The sequence below is a fragment of the Erpetoichthys calabaricus genome, chromosome 1, assembly GCF_900747795.2.
Source record: "Erpetoichthys calabaricus chromosome 1, fErpCal1.3, whole genome shotgun sequence".
NCBI classification, from domain to species: Eukaryota; Metazoa; Chordata; class Cladistia; order Polypteriformes; family Polypteridae; genus Erpetoichthys; species Erpetoichthys calabaricus.
Genome location: NC_041394.2, coordinates 350,582,909 through 350,608,821, shown reverse-complemented (window position 1 = coordinate 350,608,821; position 25,913 = coordinate 350,582,909). Strand labels below are relative to the sequence as shown.

Below are 25,913 nucleotides of genomic sequence, written 5' to 3'. Positions count from 1 at the left end.
TGTCAGCCCAATGAATTTGTTTGGACAGACTTGATGGCCCGCCTGTGCCTTTGCATCTCAGTTATGAAAAAAAGGGAGTGAAGTTCACATCAGAACAACACACTGCCCTTGCACTGACCACCACCATTACATGCTCTTATGCTGCCTTGATTGCTTATGTTTTTCTCAAAACAGCAAAAATCTCTGCTGTCCTGGGTTCCTCTTGGATTACAGTATTCAAAATCTTTTTAGTGTATTGCATGATATTTGGACCACATTATGGGGAAGTCTACCTCTCTCTGACTTTGCTGTCAGAAAAAGAGACTATTTGCATAAGGAACTGTTATAACCCAGCAGAATTGGGTGCAGCAGTATCTTTCTCTTTTGTCACAACAACTGCTTTTCTTCTGGAGTGGTTCTATCCCACAGATCTCCATTGCTAAATCCACTCGCTTTCAGTGGCATAATGTGAGAAATGGGTATTAGCATGTCAGGAAGGGGAGGATTGGGAGTATGTGGGACCTGATATTTAGTCCACCCCAGATAGATCTGTTAAGAAAATTGCAGTAGGACGAGTTGTACCTGTAACCCAATCGCTCTGTCATTCATCTTCCACCTCTCCACCTACACCCATGCTGTTTACCCTTCAAATCTTTTAGTTAGATTCGCTCCACTCATCTCTCTGGGTACAAGGGAAATAATATTTTGTCTAAATAGCTCATGTTGAACCCTTGGTCATTTTCCCCAAAGTCAGCCTTCCGTTTACCTTGTGCACAGTATCTTTTTTTCGCTTGAGGCTGAGGCCGGTATTACCATTGTTCATGCTGACTTAGTTAAGCGGGGTGCTATTATTCCGATCCAATACTCTCATGTGAACTCTCCTATTCTACCAGTTAGAAAAGCAGATGGCTCATGACGGTTTATTCAGGACCTTCGCGGAGTCAATGCTGCTCTACACCCTAGGACTCCTAAAGTCCCGAATGTGTGGTTTTCTGTTACTGATCTCGCGAATGCTTTCTTTTCAATTCCTGCTCACCCAGACTTCAAGTTCTGGTTTGCATTCACTTTTAAAGTGAAGCGTTGGACCTGAACTGTGATGCCGCAGGGATAAACAGAGGCTCTGTGTATGAACATGCATGCGTGTGAGTGTGTGTGCGCGCGTGTCCGTGTGTGTATGGACAAAGATAAAAATTAAAAGGTTATTGGCCAAAGGGGGTAGTGTCCTGGTGCAATATGTAGCTGAGTTGCTTTTATGCTCTGAGGCTCAGGAATAATGCGAAGAAGACAAAAATGTTTTGTTGGTATTCCTAGCGGAAAACAAGGTGACCTGGGAAAAAGTTGCAACTAATTAAAGCAAAGTGAAATACCTGGGTGATGATTTGACTGCAGGGGAAGTGTATTAATACAGTATGTCGACGACTTATTGGTCTTGTAGCGATACAGAGGAAGCATGCGCGCAAGATACAGAATCATTGTTAAGATATCTTGCAGAAAATGGCCACAAAGTCTCTAAAACAAAGCTGCCGCTGATTCAAACCACTGTCAAGTACTTGGGGCATGACATCACTTGTGGTACCAGAGCTCTGTCAAAAGACCGCATAACCACTATCCAAAATCTTCCAAGGCCCGTCATGAAACAACAGGTTATGTCTATACTAGGCATTCTTGGTTACTGTCGACAATGGATCCTAAATTTTTTCTGAAAGAGCACAGCCCTTATAAAATCTAGCTCACACTGTCGAGCTTCCTCTTTCTGGCCGCATACAGTGGAATGAGCAGGCGGAGAAGGCTCTATGTGATTTAAAGTGCACAACTTTCTGCGCCTGCTTTAGGACTCCCTGACTATTCTCGTCCATTCAATCTCTTTGTGGACGAAAAGGGGGGATCTACAGTGCATCCAGAAAGTATTCACAGCGCATCACTTTTTCCACATTTTGTTATGTTACAGCCTTATTCCACAATGGATTAAATTCATTTTTTTTTCCTCAGAATTCTACACACAACACCCCATGATGACAACGTGAAAAAAGTCTACTTGAGGTTTTTGCAAATTTATTAAAAATAAAAAACTGAGAAATCCCATGTACATAAGTATTCACAGCCTTTGCTCAATACTTTGTGGATGCACCTTTGGCAGCAAATTACAGCCTCAAGTGTTGTTGCATATGATGCCACAAGCTTGGCACACCTATCCTTGGCCAGTTTCGCCCATTCCTCTTTGCAGCACCTCTCAAGCTCCATCAGGTTGGATGGGAAGCGTCGGTGCAAAGCCATTTTAAGATCTCTCCAGAGATGTTCAATCGGATTCAAGTCTGGGCTCTGGCTGGGCCACTCAAGGACATTCACAGAGTTGTCCTGAAGCCACTCCTTTGATATCTTGGCTGTGTGCTTAGGGCTGTTGTCCTGCTGAAAGATGAACCGTTGCCCCAGTCTGAGGTCAAGAGCACTCTGGAGCAGGTTTTCATCCAGGATGTCTCTGTACCTTGCTGCAGTCATCTTTCCCTTTATCTTGACTAGTCTCCCAGTTCCTGCCGCTGAAAAACATCTCCACAGCATGATGCTGCCACCACCACGCTTCACTGTAGGGATGGTGCCAGGTTTCCTCCAAACATGACGCCTGGCATTCACACCAAAGAGTTCAATCTTTGTCTCATCAGACCAGAGAATTTTCTTTCTCATGGTCTGAGAGTCCTTCAGGTGCCTTTTACTAAGGAGTGGCTTCTGTCTGGCCACTCTACCATACAGGTCTGATTGGTGGATTGCTGCAAGAGATGGTTGTCCTTCTGGAAGGTTCTCCTCTCTCCACAGAGGACCTCTGGAGCTCTTGACAGAGTGACCATCGGGTTCTTGGTCACCTCCTTGACTAAGGCCCTTCTCCCCCCGATCGCTCAGTTTAGATGGCGGCCAGCTCTAGGAAGAGTCCTGGTGGTTTCGAACTTCTTCCACTTACTGATGATGGAGGCCACTGTGCTCATTGGGACCATCAAAGCAGCAGAAATTTTTCTGTAACCTTCCCCAGATTTGTGCCTTGAGACAATTCTGTCTCGGAGGTCTACAGACAATTCCTTTGACTTCATGCTTGGTTTGTGCTCCGACATGAACTGTCAAGTGTGGGACCTTAAATAGACAGGTGTGTGCCTTTCCAAATCCTGTCCAGTCAACTGAATTTACCACAGGTGGACTCCAATTAAGCTGCAGAAACATCTCAAGGATGATCAGGGGAAACAGGATGCACCTGAGCTCAATTTCGAGCTTCATGACAAAGGCTGTGAATACTTATGTACATGTGCTTTCTCAATTTTTTTTACTTTTAATAAATTTGCAAAAACCTCAAGTAAACTTTTTTCACGTTGTTATTATGGGGTGTTGTGTGTAGAATTCTGAGGAAATAAATGAATTTAATCCATTTTGGAATAAGGCTGTAACATAACAAAATGTGGAAAAAGTGATGCGCTGTGAATACTTTCCAGATGCACTGTATGAATGCAATACTAACACAGCTCCATGGAGAAAACCATAGGCCAGTAGCTTATTTTTAAAAAAAAACTGGATCCAGTGGCTACGGGACTTCCGACTTGTCTTAGAGCAGTAGCAGCAACAACGGAGGCTGTGCTGGCAAGCACAGATATCATACTCATGAGTCCCCTGACAGTAAAAGTGCCTCATGCTGTTCACTCCATCTTAGTCCAGCCCAAAACCTCACACCTCACTACTGCAAGGGCAATACACTATGAAAATGTACTCTGTACTCTGTCAAATGTCACTATTGAAAGATGCTCGACCCTGAATCCTGCTACCCTACTTCCCACTGAGGGAGAGGGGGAACCACACAACTGCCATGACAAGATAACTAAGGTCCTGAAACCCAGGCCAGACCTCCAGGAAAATCCACTAGAAACAGGAAAAGTACTTTATGTGGACAGCTGTTCCTTGTGATTAGATGACGGGACACTCTCCACCAGTTATGCAGTGGTCAAAGGAGACCACTTACTTGGAGCAAATCGAATCTCTTCTAGTTTAAGCACACAAGCTGCTGAGCTAATAGCTCTCACCTGAGCTTGGCAATTGTCTGAAGGGAAAGTCATAACCATTTACATAGATTCCAGATACGCCTTCGGAGTCTGTCATGATCATGGGGCATTATGGAAATTAAGGGGATTCAAAGCCAGTCCTGGTAAGCCATCGAAACTGGCAATCGTTAAATGCCAAGCCAATACTAGAAAACAAGACTCAGTCAGCCAAGGAAATGAACTGGCTGGCCACTTTGCTAAACAGGCTGCCTATAATAATACACCAGTCTCTTTTTATTCCAACAGAAGGATGACAAGACCCTGATAATCAAATTATTTCTGTACAGAGCGCCGCCACTGACCGAGAAAGGATAAAGTGGTCCCGAGAAGCATCCCTCTCTGATGGGGTCTGGACGCATAAGTAAACTAACAAACCTTTCCTCCAAAGGCTTCTTTTCCAGGGATGGCAAAAATTGCACACGGCCTGGATCACGCAGGAAAAGATGCTATGACTCAGGATGTCGAGCGACACTGGGAAACCACAGGGTTCTCTACATATGCTGAACAATTCTGCCGACGATGCGCACTATGCCAAAGGTTTAATGTAGGTAAAGGTATGCAAGTAAGCCCCGCCATCACTCCTAACCCAATGGGTCCATTCGAACACCTCCAAATGGACTTCACTGAGTTAACACCATCTAAAGGCTACCGTTATTGCTTGGTAATTGTCGATGTGTTCTCCCGATGGGTGGAAGCTTTTCTCTCTAAACATGCAGATGCAAAAACTGTGTCCAAAGCTCTAATAAAAGAAATCATTCCAAGATGTGGAATACCACAGAAACTGCAGACCAATAACGGTACCCACTTTGTGAATTCTGTAATAAATGAGCTGACTACTTGGCTCCAGATAGATGTACATCATTACTGCAAATACCATCCCCAAAGTGGAGGTATTATAGAAAGGTGCAATGGCACCCTAAAATCAAAATTGGCAAAATCTGTGAGCAGACAAACTTAACCTGGCCAGATGCTCTACCCCTGGCCTTGATGGGGTTGAGAGGAAGGAAACATTGGAATCAACGTCGCTGGAGGGGACCATTCCAGGTGCTGCTATCTACACCCCACGCCGTTAAAGTCCAAGGACTTCCTGTCTGGATCCACGTTTCACACTGCAAAAGATGGCACCCATAATTTTTGCAATCTGGGAGTTGTTTCACTATGTAATCCTGATTGATGGTCTTCAAATTCCCATTCTGAATTATGAAGTAGGGAAAACATCCTCAGTACAGGTTGACTTTTGCTTGGTTATTCCCTGCGCACTGGACAGACAAGACAAATGGAGGTGGTCTGAAAAATACAGCTGTGTGACTCGACCCGGGTATAGTCTGCGATATAAGTGGTTGAAGGTTATTGTTACACAATTAAGAACAGATTCCTGTCATGCATGTGCCACTACTAAACCCAATCTCCTAGTTGTATTCCTTCCCAATAACCTTTTTTAATTGTGATATTTTTAAGGATACACATAACTTTCCTGGGTGCCCTTTCAAGTGTATCTTAATGTCAGGAAGTACATGCTAGAAATGCTCCTAACTGAAAAGTGAGGATTGTGTGTGTTGTGTTCAGCAACAGTTGCTGTACTTTTATTCCTAACAACACTGCCACTGATGGTTCCATTACCCATGCTTTAGCTGGCCTCCCCTCCCTATCTATCGAATTAGCAGGAAACTCAGGAATAGCTAACCCACTTGATGAAATTTTCCAAAAATGGTTCGTTTCTTGGGCCGGTTGGATTAAAACTGTTCTCATAACTGTCCTTATTTCTCTGGCAGTTTTCATGCTTTTTGGTTGCGGTCTTATCCCATGCATCTGAGCCCTCTTACAAAGGCTTATCAACGCTTCCATTACTAGGGCTTATCTCCTCAGTGCTGACCCTGACTCCCAGTACACACCTTTTCTCTCATCCCCCGACCCCTTTCCTGAACTCTTTCCCAACTATGATGATGCAGAAGTCTAATCGACAAAGTTCACATTTAATGTGCAAAGGGGGGAATTGAGAAAGAATATTTAGAATTAAGGTGCTTGTCTTTCCAAATAATAAAAGTATGATGCTAATAGAACTATAAGAAGAGTGACACTTATGTATTAAATAAGAATGTGCTAACTGAACAAATGTAATCTAATGCAGATACTAAAGCTATAAGAACATAATTTCTTTATAACTGATGTATTGTACTGAACTAACCTTTATGTAACCCTTGATATTTTATGAGCAATGTGCGTGCAAGAAAGAATGAGGAAATTAATATTGTCTGAATCTGCTTAGGTTGCACACATCCTGAGACAGTTAGCTGGCTACAGTTGATCTTGTGTGTATTGATACTGACAAGGGCTATTGCTTAAGACTGTGAATGTGGTAATCACTCTTTTAACTGTTAGAAACATTGTGCGCTCCTGCATGTTCCAATCCAGGGTGTGACCGCAAGCTATAACGATCTATGTATGAACTCGAAATGAACTGCCGCGTTTCTTTTTTTCTTCTTGTCAACGATCTTGAGTATTAAAGGAAGTCTCTGCTTCCTGCAAGCAGGCTAGCTGCCTGTGGCATCTTGAGCAAGCAGGTGCTGCAAGCCTCTTTGCCACCAAGAATAAAGAAATTTCTTTTTACTTTTAATTGGTGTCTGCCTTCTGTTGTTCTTCAACTTTCAGCGTCCACAGGCTCTTTGTGGCTTTTGTGACACAAGCCATTATTCATTCTCATCGGACTCCTATCATTCCACTACTCTAATCCTGCCTCTAATTCATTCTACCAATATTTCTTAGCTGAGGGGGTGTCAAACCCCTCTCTGTCCATCATATCTGTTTGACAAGGCCTATCCTTACTCCCTGCTAGCTCAGCAGTCACCACCAATATTTATAGTTGGAAAGTTTATATTCCCTCTCTAACAGAGGGGGTCCGTCCTTTCCAGCTCTCTTGCACGTCTGAGGTTTGGCTTATGAAATAGTCGTGGTTTCTAGCTCATACAGAATAATACAAATATGTAGGCATAAGCTTTTTTAACCCTAACATTTAGTCTTAATACCTAGGGAAATATAATCTTTCTCATGGGCTTAAAATACTTTTCTAATACATAGAGATTACCAACTTTAAGAATACATTTTTCTATATCATCTAATTTGGAAATCAAAATTACATTTCTGCACTGCAGTTTTGCACAAGCTGTCACAGGATGCACTTCAGTTGAGAGCTCATGTCCAGCTGTATAAGAACCAGCAGTACTTGGTCTTCTCTTTATCTTCACATGAACACTGGAATCTGTCAGGTTCTCTAATTTTCTTAAGAACACACAAGTGTACCGTGAGTGTCTGACCCATTGTGGTGACGCCACTGTTAATTTCCTTGTGGCGCTGAAGTTTACTCCTTTGTGATAAGCACTTGCCATATTCAGGAAAGCAATATGGTTTCTCTCAAGTATGAATTTTTCGATGGGTTGAAAGATTGCCAGCTTGTGAAAAGCACTTGCCACATTCAGAACAATGATAAGGCTTCTCTCCTGTATGAATTCTTTGGTGAATTTGAAGACTGGTCTTGAGCAAAAAGCACTTGCCACATTCAGAACAACGATACGGCTTCTCTCCTGTATGAATTCTTTGGTGAATTTGAAGACTGGTCTTGAGCAAAAAGCACTTACGACATTCAGAACAACAATAAGGCTTCTCTCCTGTGTGAATTCTTTGGTGGAGCTGAAGAGCCCCTTTTGTTGAAAATTTCTTGCCACATTCAGAACAGCAATAAGGCTTCTCTCCTGTGTGACTTCTTTGGTGGACCTGAAGAGCCGCTTTCTGTGAAAAGTTCTTTCCACATTTAGAACAGCAATAAGGTTTTACTCCTGTGTGAATGCTTTGGTGTGCATAAAGTGAACTCCTTTTTAAAAAACGTTTGCCACATTCAGAACAGCAATAAGGCTTTTCTCCTGTGTGAATTCTTTGGTGGCTCTGAAGATTCTTCTTAAGTGAAAACTGCTTGCCACATTCAGAACAGCAATAAGGTTTCTCTCCCGTATGAACTGTTTGGTGGTTCAGAAGATTGTGCTTTTCTGTAAAGTGATTGCCACATTCAGAACAGCAATAAGGCTTTTCTCCCGTGTGAATTTTTTGATGGATTTGAAGACGGCTCTTCTGCAAAAACTGCTTGCCACATTCAGAACAGCAGTAAGGCTTTTCTCCCGTGTGAATTCTTTGGTGTACCTGAAGACTGCTCTTCTGCAAAAACTGCTTACCGCATCCAGAACAGCAATAAGGCTTTTCTCCAGTGTGAATTCTTTGGTGGATCTGAAGATACCATCTCTGCAAAAACTTCTTGCCACATTCAGAACAGCAATAAGGTTTCTCTCCTGTATGAATTCTTTGGTGTCTATGAAGATTGTTCTTATACAAAAACTTCTTGCCACATTCAGAACAGCAATAAGGCTTCTCTTGTGTGTGAATTCTTTGGTGGTACTTTAGATGGGTCTTTTTCAAAAACTCCTTGCCACATTCAGAACAGCAATAAGGCTTCTCTTTGTGAATTCTTTGGTGGCTCTGAAGATGGATCTTTTTCAAAAACTTGTCGCCACATTTAGAACAGCAATATGGATACTCTCTTGTGTGAATTGTTTGGTGTTTCAGAAGATTGCGCTTTTCTGAAAATCGTTTGCCACATTCAGAACAGCAATAAGGCTTCTCTCCTGTGTGAATTGTTTGGTGTCTTAGAACACTGCTCTTTTGTGAAAACCGCTTGTCACATTCTAAACAGCAATAAGGCTTTTCTCCTGTATGCATTCTTTGATGGCTCTGAAGATGCCATTTTTGTGAAAACTGCTTGCCGCATTCAGAACAGCAATAAGGCTTCTCTTCCATATGAATTCTTCTGTGTATCTTAAGACATCCCTTGGATGAAAATTGTTTGCCACATTCAGAACAGCAATAAGGCTTTTCTCCCGTGTGAATTCTTTGGTGGATCTGAAGATCCCATTTGTGTGAAAACTGCTTGCCACATTCAGAACAGCAATAAGGTTTCTCTCCTGTGTGGATTCTTTGATGTCTATGAAGTAAACACCTTTTTAAAAACTGCTTGCCACATTCAGAACAGCAGTAATGCTTCTCTGCCATGTGAATGCTTTTGTGTATCTGAAGATTTGCCCTGGACTTGAACAGTTTGCCAGATTCAGAACAGCAATGAGGTTTGTCTCCTGTGTGAAGTTTAAAAGAAAAAAAATAAAGCTTTATTCTCAATCCACTTATCTATTATTCACATTAAGTCACAACATTAAATACTGGATGAAATAATCAACAGCGTTTTATAAGCATAAGCAACTGTAAAACTTGGTCTGCAAAAGGAAAGGAATCAACTTCGTAATGTTCCTTTCTGTATTACAATGACACAGTACCTGAGCACGATGGTTGGACATATGAAAATGAAATAAAGAGATCATATCTGTGAGAGACCCAGTTGGCAAAACTACTGGTCACATTTTGTAAACTAAAATGACATAACTGCATCAGAATTTCATCATTATACTATTAATATATTATTAACAATTATACCTTGTTCTTATTTTATTTGATTAATGGTGTGAAAAGTGATCATCTTCAGGTTCATCTATAAAGCAGAGCACCATGCCAAAGATGTGAAATGCACCTTTAATCATTTTCCCCACACATCAAAATGACTTACTTCAATCAGCAAAGTTAACAAACACTGGGAGAAAAAATATGGATATGAGATACACTGGATTAGCACTGTTATTTGTGTCTGCTCTGGATGGGGGTGGAAGTGGAAACAAGGATTGATCAGCTTTGTGACACACTCGTGACATTCATACTCTCTATCACAATGTTAATGGATGTGTAGTGTCACCATTTATTGCTGCTAAACATACTGATTAGCCACAATAGAGGAGGAGCCCATCTGGAGTTGAAGTCATTCTGAAAGAGGTCTGTACTACCTATTTGGGTCATTCACCTGAGTCCGCTCAGCACCAGGTGGTGATCACTTGACACCTTAGCGCCTCCTTTTATCCAATTGTCCAGAACCTTTGGCCTCAGAGTAGACTTCATTTGGATACAGAATAGACAATGCAACCACAGCCAATCACTGACTCTTGACCCAAGGTATGCTAGTACCAGGTATGCTCATGAGAAACCTTGTGATCAAATATAATGTTTGTTATTGATAATCCTTAACCAGAACAGAAGTCAAATAATTCACCACTTCAGCAGAAATCATGCAGATCACTCCTCCTATTCTTGTCCCTCCATGTTCCTTGATTTTTCCCCACAAGCCTGTTGAATTCTCCCATTAGGACTATACAGCCAGTAGACGGTACCCTTTTTCAGCACTGAATCCAATGCCTCTTAAAAAGCCACAGTTGTTTGGTTCATGCACACACACACACAAACAATGATGAAGGTTCTCCTCTATGGAACTTGAAATCTCATTAAGATGGCTTTCAAATCCTCTGGAAGAGGTTCAAACTGTAAGATACTCAGCCAAGGTCTTCTCCGTACCCACACCCCTACTTGAAGTATCTCGCATGAGGCAACTTTAGTGTAAAACAGATCACTTTAGATCAAGAGTTTTGTTTCAAGGGTCACTATTTCTTGCCAGGATCTCCTCCATAAGCTCCAGCTCATACCCCTTATTACAGAAGCAACATTCCATGGGTCAGAGGGCAGTTTTCACCACCAATGTCTAGTAGACATGGCTCCATTTTACTCTTGCTCATGCTCAACAGTCATTTTGCTCAACCCTCCTCCTTCACCTGGTGATCTCACAGAGTGGCTCAATGAGTTTTTGTCAGATTATGCTTGACGTTCTATGTGAGCCACTTGGCCACCATGCACTCATCACTGATCACAAGCCTGGTTGAAGGCATGAGGCCCAGTATTCCTGTTCTTAGTAAGGTTCTCTGTGATTGAGCAGAGAGGACCATGAGGGCCATTCATGGATTCTTCTGTGTTGACACCTCATTTCAGAAGTTTTCTATGGGTAACCCAGTTAAGACTAGGACTACAGCATTACTTCCATTTCTCTTTGACATAATTGTTTTCTTCAAATCTCAAGAGCTGTGATTTTCACTAGCCTATTAATTATAGAGATTTTCAGTACTGCATGCCCATCCGTAAAACTTTCCTCTCAACCCCCACCCTTCCAACTCTAGTTTTTGAAGAGTAAATGCACTGAATTGGTAAATCCAGCCCAATAATGACAAGGACAAAGGGCCTTATGGGTAAGTGCAACAAGGAGTGACCAAAAACATAAAAGCAAATTCTGATACCTGTATAATGCATTTGAACAGACTTTACAGGCTGAAAAATATCATTTAAACAACAAATATATCTCTCTATTCCAGTAATCCCTCCTCCATCGCGGGGGTTGCGTTGCAGAACCCCCCGCGAAAGGTGAAAATCCGTGAAGTAGAAACCATATGTTCATATGGTTATTTTTATATATTTTAAACCCTTATAAACTCTCCCACACTATTATAAAAATTTCACGCACAATTATACAGCATAAACCCTTTGTATTCTCTTAGATATTAGGTAAGATTCGTTGAAATTATGTAAGTAAACGCAGTTAACATACAGTAAAACCTAAATATTATTATAAAGATATCGAGCGTCTCTGATATCACATATGTTACAGCCATTACGACAGACAGGCCACCAGCAATAAATACGTACAATGCAAGAAAAACTGTATACAGTAAAATGTGTGTACAGTGACACTAAACTATGTGCATGTAATAAGTACAGTCCGTAGATAATTAATTATGGTTACTCACCAACAATGACACGACGACTTGTCCGATAACAACGAGTTTAATTTTACTGCACTACAAAGGATAGCGTTACAGCTCTTCTAAAGGAGCCTCTTCAGGCGACTGTGTAGCACCACCGTTGTTCTTCTTCCATCACTCTTCAATCCAAATCCCTAAAGCAGATTCCATCCAGACTACTGCCTTATCACGTCCACTTGCAACTCATTTTGCGCCCTGGTTAAAGGACACTGCGGCCGTAGATCTTATATGCTTTTCCTCCTTTTTAAATAAAAAGAATCGTGGACTCATTGATGCTGTGATGGTGTCCTGCAGCGGTGTAGCTGTTCCCTTCCTTCAACATATCCAAAACTTTTACCTTTTCTGCAATCATTTGCATCTTCTGTTGGCGCTTGGACACGGTCCCTGAAGCAGGAGCATGTTAATGCTAAATGAGTGAGATGAGACTTCCTGGTTAATGCAGCACTCCGTCGCTGAGCCAATCAGCAGCACACAGGAACTTAACTGCGTGCTCCGATTGGGTAGCTTCTCAGCCATCCGCCAATAGCATCTCTTGTATGAAATCAACTGGGCAAACCAACTGAGGAAGCAAGTACCAGAAGTAAAAAGACCCATTGTCCGCAGAAACCCGCGAAGCAGTGAAAAATCCGCGTTATATATTTAGATATGCTTACATATAAAATCCGCGATAAAGTGAAGCCGCGAAAGTTGAAGTGCGATATAGCGAGGGATTACTGTATATAAAAAAAATCCTGTGACGAGTCAAGACTTTTCTCAAGAGATTTTTTCAAGTCCCGCGAGACGAGACTTTGGCCTTGAGATTTTTTTCAAGTCACTCCCTCCTCTCAACCATATTCAAACATGCCCACGGCCCTCTCACCTCTCATTCATGTGAATGCTTTTGTCAGACACAGTTCCTGCGCTCTCAGCTGTTATAAAATGTTTACATTTTCCTCATTTAAAGTCATTTAGGAAAAGTCCTCAGTTTCATCCTTTAAAGAAGCTTTTCTGGACAGTATTTTTAGACATACAATCTATTTGTTTCCTTCGATGTACTCCTTTTATGGACAATAATTTTATACGTTCTAGATGACACGTCAACGACTATGCAATGAAGAAAGGGCAGTGTGTTGAAAAGAGGCCAAAAGGCGGTGGAGAGAAAAGAACTCGATAAAAAACAATAATAATCTAAGTGTAAATTCGGAAAATAAGGGAAAGTAATAATCAGCCTGTACCAAGTGGAATTGAAAACCTAGCAGATCCAAGCAAGGTTGGAAATAAAAGACAAGGAGTAAACATTGTAAAGAGGTTCAAAAACCTTGGCGCGATATACATGCAGAGCAAGGTTAGAGATAATGAAAGTAGTAAAATTCGAAAGTTGCAAAAAAATGATAGTAAAGATCGCTTTAGTGCTAACAAACGGAAATTATTACTCTGTGAAATAACGTAACAGCGAAAAGAGATCAAATGTATGGACATACAGTGGTGTGAAAAACTATTTGCCCCCTTCCTGATTTCTTATTCTTTTGCATGTTTGTCACACAAAATGTTTCTGATCATCAAACACATTTAACCATTAGTCAAATATAACACAAGTAAACACAAAATGCAGTTTTTAAATGATGGTGTTTATTATTTAGGGAGAAAAAAAAATCCAAACCTACATGGCCCTGTGTGAAAAAGTAATTGCCCCCTTGGGAAAAAATAACCTAACTGTGGTGTATCACACCTGAGTTCAATTTCCGTAGCCACCCCCAGGGCCTGATTACTGCCACACCTGTTTCAATCAAGAAATCACTTAAATAGGAGCTGCCTGACACAGAGAAGTAGACCAAAAAGCACCTCAAAAGCTAGACATCATGCCAAGATCCAAAGAAATTCAGGAACAAATGAGAACAGAAGTAATTGAGATCTATCAGTCTGGTAAAGGTTATAAAGCCATTTCTAAAGCTTTGGGACTCCAGCGAACCACAGTGAGAGCCATTATCCACAAATGGCAAAAACATGGAACAGTGGTGAACCTTCCCAGGAGTGGCCGGCCGACCAAAATTACCCCAAGAGCGCAGAGACGACTCATCCGAGAGGTCACAAAAGACCCAGGACAACGTCTAAAGAACTGCAGGCCTCACTTGCCTCAATTAAGGTCAGTGTTCACGACTCCACCATAAGAAAGAGACTGGGCAAAACCGGCCTGCATGGCAGATTTCCAAGATGCAAACCACTGTTAAGCAAAAAGAACATTAGGGCTCGTCTCAATTTTGCTAAGAAACATCTCAATGATTGCCAAGACTTTTGGGGAAATACCTTGTGGACTGATGAGTCAAAGTTGAACTTTTTGGAAGGCAAATGTCCCGTTACATCTGGCGTAAAAGGAACACAGCATTTCAGAAAAAGAACATCATACCAACAGTAAAATATGGTGGTGGTAGTGTGATGGTCTGGGGTTGTTTTGCTGCTTCAGGACCTGGAAGGCTTGCTGTGATAGATGGAACCATGAATTCTACTGTCTACCAAAAAATCCTGAAGGAGAATGTCCGGCCATCTGTTCGTCAACTCAAGCTGAAGCGATCTTGGGTGCTGCAACAGGACAATGACCCAAAACACACCAGCAAATCCACCTCTGAATGGCTGAAGAAAAACAAAATGAAGACTTTGGAGTGGCCTAGTCAAAGTCCTGACCTGAATCCAATTGAGATGCTATGGCATGACCTTAAAAAGGCGGTTCATGCTAGAAAACCCTCAAATAAAGCTGAATTACAACAATTTTGCAAAGATGAGTGGGCCAAAATTCCTCCAGAGCGCTGTAAAAGACTCATTGCAAGTTATCGCAAACGCTTGATTGCAGTTATTGCTGCTAAGGGTGGCCCAACCAGTTATTAGGTTCAGGGGGCAATTACTTTTTCACACAGGGCCATGTAGGTTTGGATTTTTTTTCTCCCTAAATAATAAAAACCACCATTTACAAACTGCATTTTGTGTTTACTTGTGTTATATTTGACTAATGGTTAAATGTGTTTGATGATCAGAAACATTTTGTGTGACAAACATGCAAAAGAATAAGAAATCAGGAAGGGGGCAAATAGTTTTTCACACCACTGTAAGTGATATGACAGAAGTATGTAGATATTGTTCGGCTTTAAAGTTAAAGTCGGAGACTTGTAGATCGTCTAATTCATGTTGCGATCAGGGAGAAGTAGTGTTTCTTCCCAATGAAGAAACTGAGAATTAAAAGATCTGTTATTTGGTGAAAGTGAAATCCACAAACACTACAGGCAAAATATCCAAATGTACAATAATCTGTTCGCATCATTCAATGCTCAAAATGTAGATTTACATGATTCAGGACCATATGCTATGAGAATCTGTGGCCCCGCAAGAATTAAAGTTGCAACAAGTTTAATTTCGAAGAAACCACAATTCAGTCAGGTTGATATTTATGATCACGGAGAAGTGATGCAACAAAGAATCGAAAGAAATTCTACAGCCAATAATGGATACAAATCCATACGTCCAAAAGTATCGCACTTTATACAAAATTTATCTGCAAAACATGGACAAAGAAGTTTTCTTGGATCTCTACAAGAATGGGAAAGATCACGCTCGCATTTATAATACACCAACATGTGACGAATTGTCAGCAATAATAGTTTTGAAAGAAGGAGATATCAAAGAGAAGTTTAAAAAGTATTTGTGTGTTAATTTCTAAACCAAACAGAACAAAAACATATAACTCAACGAATACCTCTAACACAACATGAAACAGGGCGGCACGGTGGCACAGTGGGCAGCGCTGCTGCCTCACAGTTGGGAGACCTGGGGACCTGGGTTTGCTTCCCGGGTCCTCCCTGCGTGGAGTTTGCATGTTCTCCCCGTGTCTGCATGGGTTTCCTCCGGGCGCTCCGGTTTCCTCCCACAGTCCAAAGACATGCAGGTTAGGTGGATTGGCGATTCTACATTGGCCCTAGTGTGTGCTTGGTGTGTTTGTGTGTGTCCTGCGGTGGGTTGGCACCCTGCCCGGGATTGGTTCCTGCCTTGTGCCCTGTGTTGGCTGGGATTGGCTCCAGCAGACCCTCGTGACCCTGTGTTCAGATTCAGCGGGATGGAAAATGGATGGATGGACAACATGAAACATAATTTTCTTTCAATTTATTACATTTTACTATTTTTAACTATGGTTAATTAATCGCTGTAATGTAAAATAGTTCTATTATGCATATGAAATGGTTCCCATGAAAATAACAATCTGTTTAAATTGTACATCTGCTTCCCCATACGCAAGCGGCAGAGACACGAAGTGGCTAGTGCGTAGCGCCCGCCAGGGGGTTGGCGAGCGAAGCCCCCTAGTTAACAGTAAGTTGTGCACATTAACAATAGTCATTATGAAGTCTGCCACCCCCACATACAAAGGACAGATTCAGTCAATTCATAAAGAACTGAGACCACTTCACTTTCTGCACACTTAATTGTGCTGTAGATTTTAACATTTGTAATTGTTTGTAATAAGAATATAAGTTTAAAGTCACTGTGCTCTGTATAATAATTATTGTATGAATCCACTCTCATGTACAGGCCAGGCCAAAGTTAGCACACAGGGTCTCTCAGCATTTAGAACTGCTAGGCAAGCATTTAAAGAGAGAAGGTACAACTACGAAAATGGGCATTGCACTATTTCTGTATGTTAGAGATGAAATGGAATCCTCTCCTGGCTTTGTTTGGAACCTAAGTAAGGGCCTGCACGTGGAGGAACCAGTATACAGTATAACACTTGGACAGCAGTCAAACACTTTGAAGCCGACGGACGGATGGGTGATATTGTCATCCGTCCTGAAAACCCTTCCAGCGCAGCGACGGAAAACGGCAGACTGTATACATCGAGATCCCACCTTGATAAAAGTATTGTCTTGCTATGGCTTCCTCCCTCTGTAATGCTGCGTAAATCATTAGTAAAGAGAGCTAAGTTATTTTCTCTTATGTGATTTTTACCACCGTATCACTATGGGAGAGGTATCGCCTTTTAATATCTGTATACTTTTCGGGTTACTTAAAACGCCACGATTACAAAACAACTTATTCCAACTAGGGAGGTATCGCTTCCTAAAAGGAAGCATTGTTGTCCATCAATCTATACTCAGTACCCCATATCCACGTACACACATATTATCAGAAAAGTTTGCAAATTTATCACAAGTCCTAAACTGAAATCTCTCATTGTTTCGCATGATAGCGTTGCCCTTCACCCCTGCAGGCAAACTTGATAAATGCCTTAGTTAATAGTTCTCATAATGTTTGACAAAAAATGGTAAAGAGTTTAGTAATCTGTAGAAGATCACCAGATCACTTACAGAAGTAAAATGTTTTGTCCTACGTTTACACCCCAGAACTTGAATTTTGGAGAGGAGTTGCGGTTATCCCTCCATCACTTAAAAGTCCTGAATGTTCTACCTTATTAAAGTGGGGAACCCCCTTGCACTTTCAAGGCAGAGAATGCTTTAATTAATGGCAGTTTTGTGTTTTTTACAGAATAAGTGAAGTGAATGGTCAAATTATTATTATTTTTTTTTTTTTTTAAATACAGCACATACAGAGCCACAATAAATGAACAGAAGTTTCTCATTCATCCTCTGGTTGTCATGAATATGGCACACGTTGTCTGTCCAACCATCCATTTTCTAAGCGAGATATCCAGTTCAGGGTCATCGGGAGTCGCTGCCTGTCATGGCTGCAATGGGTGTAACACTGGAGCCAACCTCGGACACTTCATCAATGCATTGCTCCAATATAAAATGTATTTGGTGTGATAGACGGCCAGCAGCTCATCCTTGCAGACACACCCAGGATGCTAGATGGCGTCTCCCCTGCAGCATAGAGGTGCCCCGGATTCCCGTAGGGCACCATGGGAGATGGAGTTCGGCTTCACAGCCCTGCTGGGTGCTGCTGTGTAACGCGGGGACTTTTATTTTCCCTATAGCCCGAAAGTACTCTCAAGTCACAGGGGGCGGAAGAACAGAAGCTCTTTCGGGCTGAAGAAAAATATAAGTCTTCATCTGACCCGGAAGTGCTATTGAATCACATGGACAGAAGGACAGGAGCACTTCTGGGTCAAGGACTATATAAAGGACTATGAGAGACCCAGTTAGCGGAGCCGGAGTTGGGAAGGAGTGTGACGGAGCTGCTGGATGGACAATTAGAGTATTGTGATATTTAGTAACAAAAAATGTGATATGTCTGATGAAATTAATGAAATATTAAAAACAATCCAACTCTATCCCAAACGATTCTGACTGTTACACCACACCTACGTTTTCCGACTTGTTAAAAAAAAAGTGCTTCTTTTACCACAAATTTAAGGAATAGGCAAACATCAAAAAGCAACATTTTCTGCAAATTATTATGTATTAAATGGTATTTTTCTACTTTTTCATAAACTTTTAAAATATTATGTTGCAACTTTATGTTGCAGACAACTTATTACATATGACTGGGGATGTGATTCAAATTTTTAGAAGTACAGTTGCTATTTATTAAGGTCTCTCTGAAGAGGAGTTGAATTCTGCTCATGTGTAAAAGGGGCACAGATTCACTAATGGATTCTTAAAATAGCAGAAGTGGTAAAAAGCACATACAAGAAGTGTAAATAATCCTGTGGATTTTTATTCTTTTCCACAATACAAACACAATTTGTAAATTCATATGTCTTTCAAAACAAAGGCACAATGGTACAATTATAATGCAAGAACAGAAAATTGCTAAACCTTACAATAACGTAGATGAAACACATTAAACACACAGTAAACCACATCCATTTCAAACAAAAAGCTCAAGACCACCCATTATGGTTCATAACCCCCCAAACAATCAGCCCCACGGCCCTAAGGCTTACACACATTTCTATTTTTTTTTTTTAACTTACCTGTTCTGGATTTACCCGAAGTTGATGGCTGATCTTCTGGAGTTCTAACAGATGACACCTCCTCAGTCCTCTTTGCGTCAGACTCTAATGATTCAGACTTCACATTGATAGAAGACTCTGGTGATGGACAGTGTCTGCTTTGAGAAGAGACAAACTCAGTCACTGCTCCATCTTGTTCATCTTCCTTCACACTCTCAATCCTTTTAAATGTGTGTACCTCAATGCTGACAGACGTCTCTTCAGCCTCTTCTTTAATGCCCACAGACCCCAGTTCACATTCCTCGTCTTTAATGCCCAGACTCGCCTGTTTAGGTTGGACACACTCCCATTCACAGTCCTCCTCCTTAACATGTGGGGTCCTTTTGTCCAGAATATTCATGTTGGCCTCATGTTCCTCCTCTTTCAAATCCATCTAGTCCCAACAGTAAATGGCAGCTTTCTCTCTCTCTCTCCCTGTGGAAAAAAAACGGATTTGAGTCCCACAAAACTGCAAGCTTCAGATCTAAAGACATTTACATTGAATTTTACAACATTATCTCAGTTAAGGTTTAAATCAGGTAAGACAGTAAACAGCATGTTGACAGTAAGTCACTACTGTTTAAATAAAATTAACAGGGTGGGCTGAGAGTTCATTAAACTGGAAGAAGATGACCATCTCCCACACTTATGGATCAGCAGCATTCACTACTTGGATTAAACATATGTTGATGTTCAGGTTCTAGAACTGCATTATCAGTTATGAGCAGGAATGTTTACGCAAGTAGAACCTCAGGACTTTTAAAAAAAACCTGACACATCAAAAAGGGGAAAATGAAATGAGAACCTAAACTTGCAGGAAAGTACAGCCTGCGTCGTGAAGAAAACTTCTCCAGCAAAAATACACAGAGTTTCTAGATAGGCAGTCAGAATAAGCTTTATTGAACAGCATATTAAATCATAGCAGAGCACATAAAACTTGTCTCAGTTCAATGAAGTGAGCCCAGTAGTCCGGACATGGTTCATATTTATTTCAGTTCTATTCACTAAACATCCCCACTTTGTACATTTTTCTTGTCATCCACTTTACATGTTATCTTCATGATAATGACCTTGTCCTATACCCTCTTCAATAACAATTGCTTAGTAATCATAAATCCTTTCCAAGCAGTCATTTCAACTCGAAGGTCGTACAGGCCGCCTGGCCCAAAGACAGCCATCACCTAATTATCTTTCACTTTCCTAATCTTGAACTAATAAAAACTGGCACCCTTTTAATTAATCAATCCTCATCATTAAGTTGGGATCAGGATGACCCTGCATATGAGAAACTGAACTGCTCAATTGATAATTACTTGTTGCACCAGCATGTGTTGAAGCAGGCTGACGTGGGCATCCTCAGCCCTAAAGAAGGCACTCTGAGTCTCAGGACAGGCAGCAGAATCAGGCTTTATTGTACGGCGCACATACAGACTCACTTAAGATGGAAAGAGCGAGCAGCTATGGGCAGCTCTTACATTTATTACAGTTCTTATCACACAAGGCATTATTTGCCCTCATCTGACTCCTAATATTCCCCTGCTCTATTTCTGGCCCTAATTAATTCCTCCAGTATTTCTCAGCTGAGGGGGTGTCAAACTCTCCTCTGTCCGACAAGGTCTTTCTGTACTCCCTACTAGCTCAGCACTTGCTACCATTATTTATAGCCAAAGAGTTCACATTCTCTGTATACGCAAGGGCCCATCCTTTTCCAGCTCTCCTGCTCGTCTAACCTTTGGCTTATAAACTATTGGTGGTTTCTAGCTCATACAGAATAATAAAAAATATGTCAGCGTAAGTCTTTTTAATCCTAACTCTTACATCTTAACGCTTAGTGAAATATAGTATTTACTTTTCTCATGTGTTTATAATACTTTTCTAAAACGTAGAGATTACCAATTTGAAGAATACATTTTTCTATACATCCTATAAGGCTAAAATCATAGGCAGCTGTGCAGGGTGCAGCTTCACTGATAAGGGCTGAGCTGTGGTCGGCGTGGAACAGACAAGCGCAGTGCTTCCTGGCTGCTTGAAGACAAGAAAAATGCAAGACTTTAATAGTTAACTCTTCCATAGTTAGGCTAGCTGGTATTATACATTTTGCAAAATGGCAGCACATTAGGACGCAGAGGCTACTCCGCATCCCAAATATGCTGCATTTTTTTAAAAAAAAAATTTGTAGTCAAATCTGTTACGACAACATGTGTGTGAGAGGCGTGCAAAGACTTGCGTACAACTGCTGCAATCTTTTGAAAAATCAACAAAAGATTTAAGGATAATAACTTCACCGACACATGCTGTAACAGAGGAGCTCCACCTGTTCCGCAAGCCCATCCCCAAATCGCCTGTAGCGCTCATCCCAGCGAAGAGACGCCGAAAGCGGTGCGAGCGAACCTAGAAGCGCGGTAAGCGGAGAGGCGTCCGGGCTAAGCTAAAGGCTAATTCTACCAGATCGGTGGTCCCATCCATCATACTGGCGAATGTTCGCTCGCTGGAAAACAAACTCAGCCACATCCGATTACAGAAAGCTGCACATTGTGACAGGAGGGACTGCTGTGTGTTCATTTTCACGGAAAACTGGTTGAATAACAACATTTCCGATGCGGCCATTCAGCTATCCGTGCAGACAGAGACACCAGAAAACCTGGAAAAACATGCGGCGGCGGTCTGTGTATTTATATCAACACAGAATGGTGTAGAAACACAAATATGATCACCACATACCATTCAACACTGGTGGAATTCGTAGCAGTGAAGTGCAGACCTTATTAATTGCCGCTGGAGTTCAGCGTCATTGTTATTGTGGAGGTGTACATTCCCCCCGATGCTTAGGCTAAGGAGCTGCTGTTTGAGTTGTACGAAGCCATCAGCAAACTGCAATCTTGGTACCCCAAGGGCTTTCTCATCTTCGCCAGGGACTTCAGTCAAGCAAATTTAAAGACTGTGCTGCCCACATTCCACCAACATGTCCAGTTCCCAACGAGAGGAGTGAATATATTGGCCTTGGTCTACACAAACACCAGATCTGCATACACAGCAACCCCCCCTAAAAAACCTCAGACTCTCTGAACACACTACGCTAATTCCCACTCCAGCATACAACCCACTGCTGAAGAGAGTAAAACTGACAAAGCAGATCAAAACATGGCCAGAGGGAGCTACTGAAGCCCTGCAGGAGTGTTTCTAGTGCACAGACTGGAACATCTTCAGAGAAGCTGGCCAGCACATTGACATTAATGAGTATGCCGCGACTGTGACGGGATACATCTACACATGCATTGAAGATGTCATTATTATCAAAACTGTCACAACGGGTGCCAACCAGAAGCAATGGTTTACACCAGAAGTTCATGAACTGCTGAAAACATGGGATTGCTGCTTTCAGAGCAAATAACAATGTGGCGCTCAGAGCAGCAAGAACCAACCTGTCCTGGGGCATCAAGTTGGCAAAGCGCAAATATGCAAAGAAAATCAACAATCACTTCACCTGTTCGAGAGATGCATGGCTCATGCAACAGGGTATCCCAGCCATTACTAACTACAGGACCCCGACGTGTGTGTGCGATATTAACACATCTCTTCCGGATGCGCTCAACTCCTTCTATGCCAGGTTTGAGACCCAGAACACAAAGCCAACACAGACCACCCCCACTCCAGACAATGAGGTGCTATCCCTGTCTGCTGCCAATGTGAGAAAGACTCTCACCAGTGTCAACCCACGCAAAGCTGCTGGACCTGATAACATACCCGGACGTGTGCTCAGAGACTGTGCTGACCAGCTGACCGATGTTCTTGTAGACATCTTCAACACCTCCCTGAGTCAAGCTGTCGTCCCTCAGTGCTTCAAGGCCACCACCAGCAGACCTGTTCCAAAGAAGGCCAACAGCTTCAGATCTCAATAATTACCGCCCATTAACAATTACACCAGTCATCATGAAGTGCTTTGAGGGGATAGTCCTGAGCCACATTAAGAACCAGCTCAGTACCGCACAAACCAATCAACAGACAATACAATCGGACCTGCACACCATCTGGCCCTGTCACACATAGAACACCCATGTGTGAATGCCATTCATTCAACACCATCATCCCTCAGCAGCTGATTGGCAAGCTGGACCTGCTTGGACTGAACACCTCCACCTGCAACTGGATCCTGGTCTTCCTCACCCCAGACAGTCCAGATCGGCAACATCAGCTCCAACAGCATCACGCTGAGCACAGGTGCCCCCCAAGGATGTGTGCTGAGTCTGTTGCTCTTCACGCTGCTGACACATGACTGCACCTACAGCTCTAGCACAAATCATATTACCAAGTTTGCGGATGACACCACAGTTGTAGGGCTCATCAAAGATAACGATACAGAGAGGAGGTGCAACGGCTGGGAGCCTCATACAAGGACAATAGTCTGTCTCTTAATGTTGCCAACACAAAATAGCTGATTGTTGACTTCAGAAAGACCAAGGTTGGCCACTCTCCACTCAGCATCGACGGCGTCACAGTGGAGAGAGTGAAGAGCACCAAATTCCATGGTGTTCACCTCACAGGGTTTCCTCTCCTGGACTGGCAACACCGGTTCCCTGACCAAAAGAGCCCAGCAGCACCTTCCCTTTCTGTGTCGACTGAAGAAAGTGCACCTCCCCAAACCCATCCTCACCACCTTCTACAGAGGCACCAGCTGTGTTATAGTCTGGTATGGAAACTGTCACACCTCCGACCGCAGAGCCCTTCAGAGGATTGTGTGGATTGCTGAGCACATCATAGGCAGCCCTCTACCAAGCATCCAAGACATTTACAACTCCCGCTCCCTACAGAAGGCCACTAGCATTGTGGCCGAACCCCACACCCCTCCCACGAACTGTTTACCCCCCATTCCATCTGGAAGAAGAAGACTCTGCAGCAACACAAGCAGACCTGCTAGACTGTGCAATGGCTTCTTCCCCCAAGCTGTTCGGCTCCTGAACACCATGCTGCCCCCTTCCGCACTGGACTGTCTTCTCCACTAATTACTCTCCCCCATTTAATCCCCCTGGCTGTTTCTTATAAAACTTACGATGTTTATGCCTACAATGTTATGTTTACAAGCCAATATATCTGTCCATATGTACATACTTTACTCTCTCAACACAATGCATACTTGCACAATTGTTCATATTTGCACATTGTAATTGAACTAAAGAACTGCACATATAATACAGGTTTATATTACTTACCTGCTGTTTATTTGTTTTTTCTGCATGGATTCTTATAGTTCTAAGTCTACAGTCTGCATTTGTTACAGCCTCTCTGATGTGCCTCCCTCCCCAAAGTCCTTTTTGCTAGATACTAGGGGGGATTGCCCCCTGCTCACTTCGCTCGCCAACCCCCAATCATGCTCTACGCGCCAGCCACTTCACGTATGGGAAAGCGAATGTACAATTTAAACAGATTGTTATTTTCATGGGAATTGTTACATTTGGATAATCAAACCAACTATTTTACATTACAGCGAGTAATTAATCATATTAAAAATAGTAAAATGTAATAAATTGAAAGAAATTTATGTTTCACTAGCCATGTGCGCCCAACTATGTTGCACGTGTTAAAGTTGTCTGTGAAGGGCTCCCTGTTTAAACGTGGCTGCCAGTAGTGAACTGGGCCCTTCGTCGCACAGCATTATGATTTTTTATAAGGGAAACAAAATTACAAAACAAAACCCTTGGACATTGATTCGATAGGAACGGCCTACTCGGAATCACTGTCCGAATAGTAATTATGTGGTGGTGGAGGAGCATTTCTGCTTCACTCCGTTCACAGTCCGTCTCGTTTTCACGATGCTGTCGTTTCCTCTCACGATCTCTTCTCAACCTTTCTCCAATGTCGCAGGTTGCTTTGTGCCAATCCAAAGAGTAAGGAAGAACCAATGCTTCTTTCTTGAACTCCAAACGCCGACTAATGGAAAATCACAGAAGTGTGTCCGACTTATATACTCTGACTGCCGACTCCAAGAAGTGGGTGAACATTCGATTTGGACGAAGTGCTGCCAATGACGGTCGATAGAAACACAAAAAACCACAGTCTCGACAACGTAGCAGGTGTCGACGCCAGATATAAAACACAAAGAGTGGTATCGACAGTGTTTGTAAACAAAAGTAACAACTAAGGCAGAGTGTCAGGGGAACATGAATTCGCAGACAAACAAAGATCAAGATCCAAATGAAGATTATATATAAAGATGTTGCTTTAGAGGTATTCGTTAAGTTGTACGTTTTTGTTCTGTTTGGCTTTGAAATTAACACACAAATACTTTTTAAACTTACTCTTTTAATGTAAAACTTCAGTAAAAAAAATTTTTAATTAACTTTTCGTCAATATCGCATTGAATTTTGATTCTGTATTTGGCCTTACATTGTGACAACGCAACGTATAACTGCCCGTGAGTGAATATCGTTTCTTTTTTCTAATAAATAAACTGACTTTTTCGAATGTTTGTCTCTGTGATTTGTTAATTGTCTTTGCAAAAACTATTCTAATGGGAAACTGTCAACGTTTTAATACGAATGGCATATCAACATCTCCTTTGGTGTCTAATGTTAAATCCTGAAGATGTACTACATTACCTTTCTTTTCGCCTGTTAAAATTTTACATGTCAGAATTGTTCGACCAATTTTGAATACAACTAATCTTGTCCTATTGTATAGCCCATCACTCAGACATAAATTATGCAATAACATTACGATACATCCTTCTTTCAACAGTAATTCGGCTGTTGGAAGACCGGACTTTGTTAACAGTTGTCGATATTCTACAGGATATTGCAAGTTGATGTCTTCATCTTCCACACAATCACCACCAACTGTTTCAGCATAGTCTATGGATACACATTTAACCAATTTGCTGTGTAACCGATCGACAGTTTTCACGTTAATTCGTTTGACTTCATGGTTTCTCGGTGCTAGGATTGCCCGTGTACTCATTTCTTCTGTTGATAACCCTTCAAGATGAAATTCTTCATTAAGATTTGGACATAATAAGTCTTCTTTTATTGGGAACTTAAATTGAAGAAAACGTAAAAATTTATAAGAGCCGAGGGCGCAGGAACTGTCTGGCAAAAGCATTCAAAACAAATGAGAGGTGAGTGGACTGGGGGTGTGGGCCGTTAAACGGAAATGGCTGAGAGGAGGGCAGGATTGAAAAAAATC

The 25,913-nt window shown here is 41.9% G+C and overlaps 1 protein-coding gene across 1 annotated transcript in view; it reads right to left on the bottom strand.

The window, feature by feature from the left end:
• Positions 1–6,727: 6,727 nt before the first annotated feature.
• Positions 6,728–25,913, bottom strand: part of LOC114644922 (zinc finger protein 260-like) — a 32,042-nt gene continuing 12,856 nt past the window's right edge. Inside the window, exons 2-3 of the mRNA XM_028792894.2 lie at positions 18,720–19,172; positions 6,728–9,220 (exon numbers count right to left, since the gene is read on the bottom strand). Coding sequence (XP_028648727.1) covers positions 7,458–9,220; positions 18,720–19,131 — 2,175 coding nt within the window. The 5' untranslated portion in view covers positions 19,132–19,172 and the 3' untranslated portion in view covers positions 6,728–7,457. The remainder of the gene's footprint in view (positions 9,221–18,719; positions 19,173–25,913) is intronic.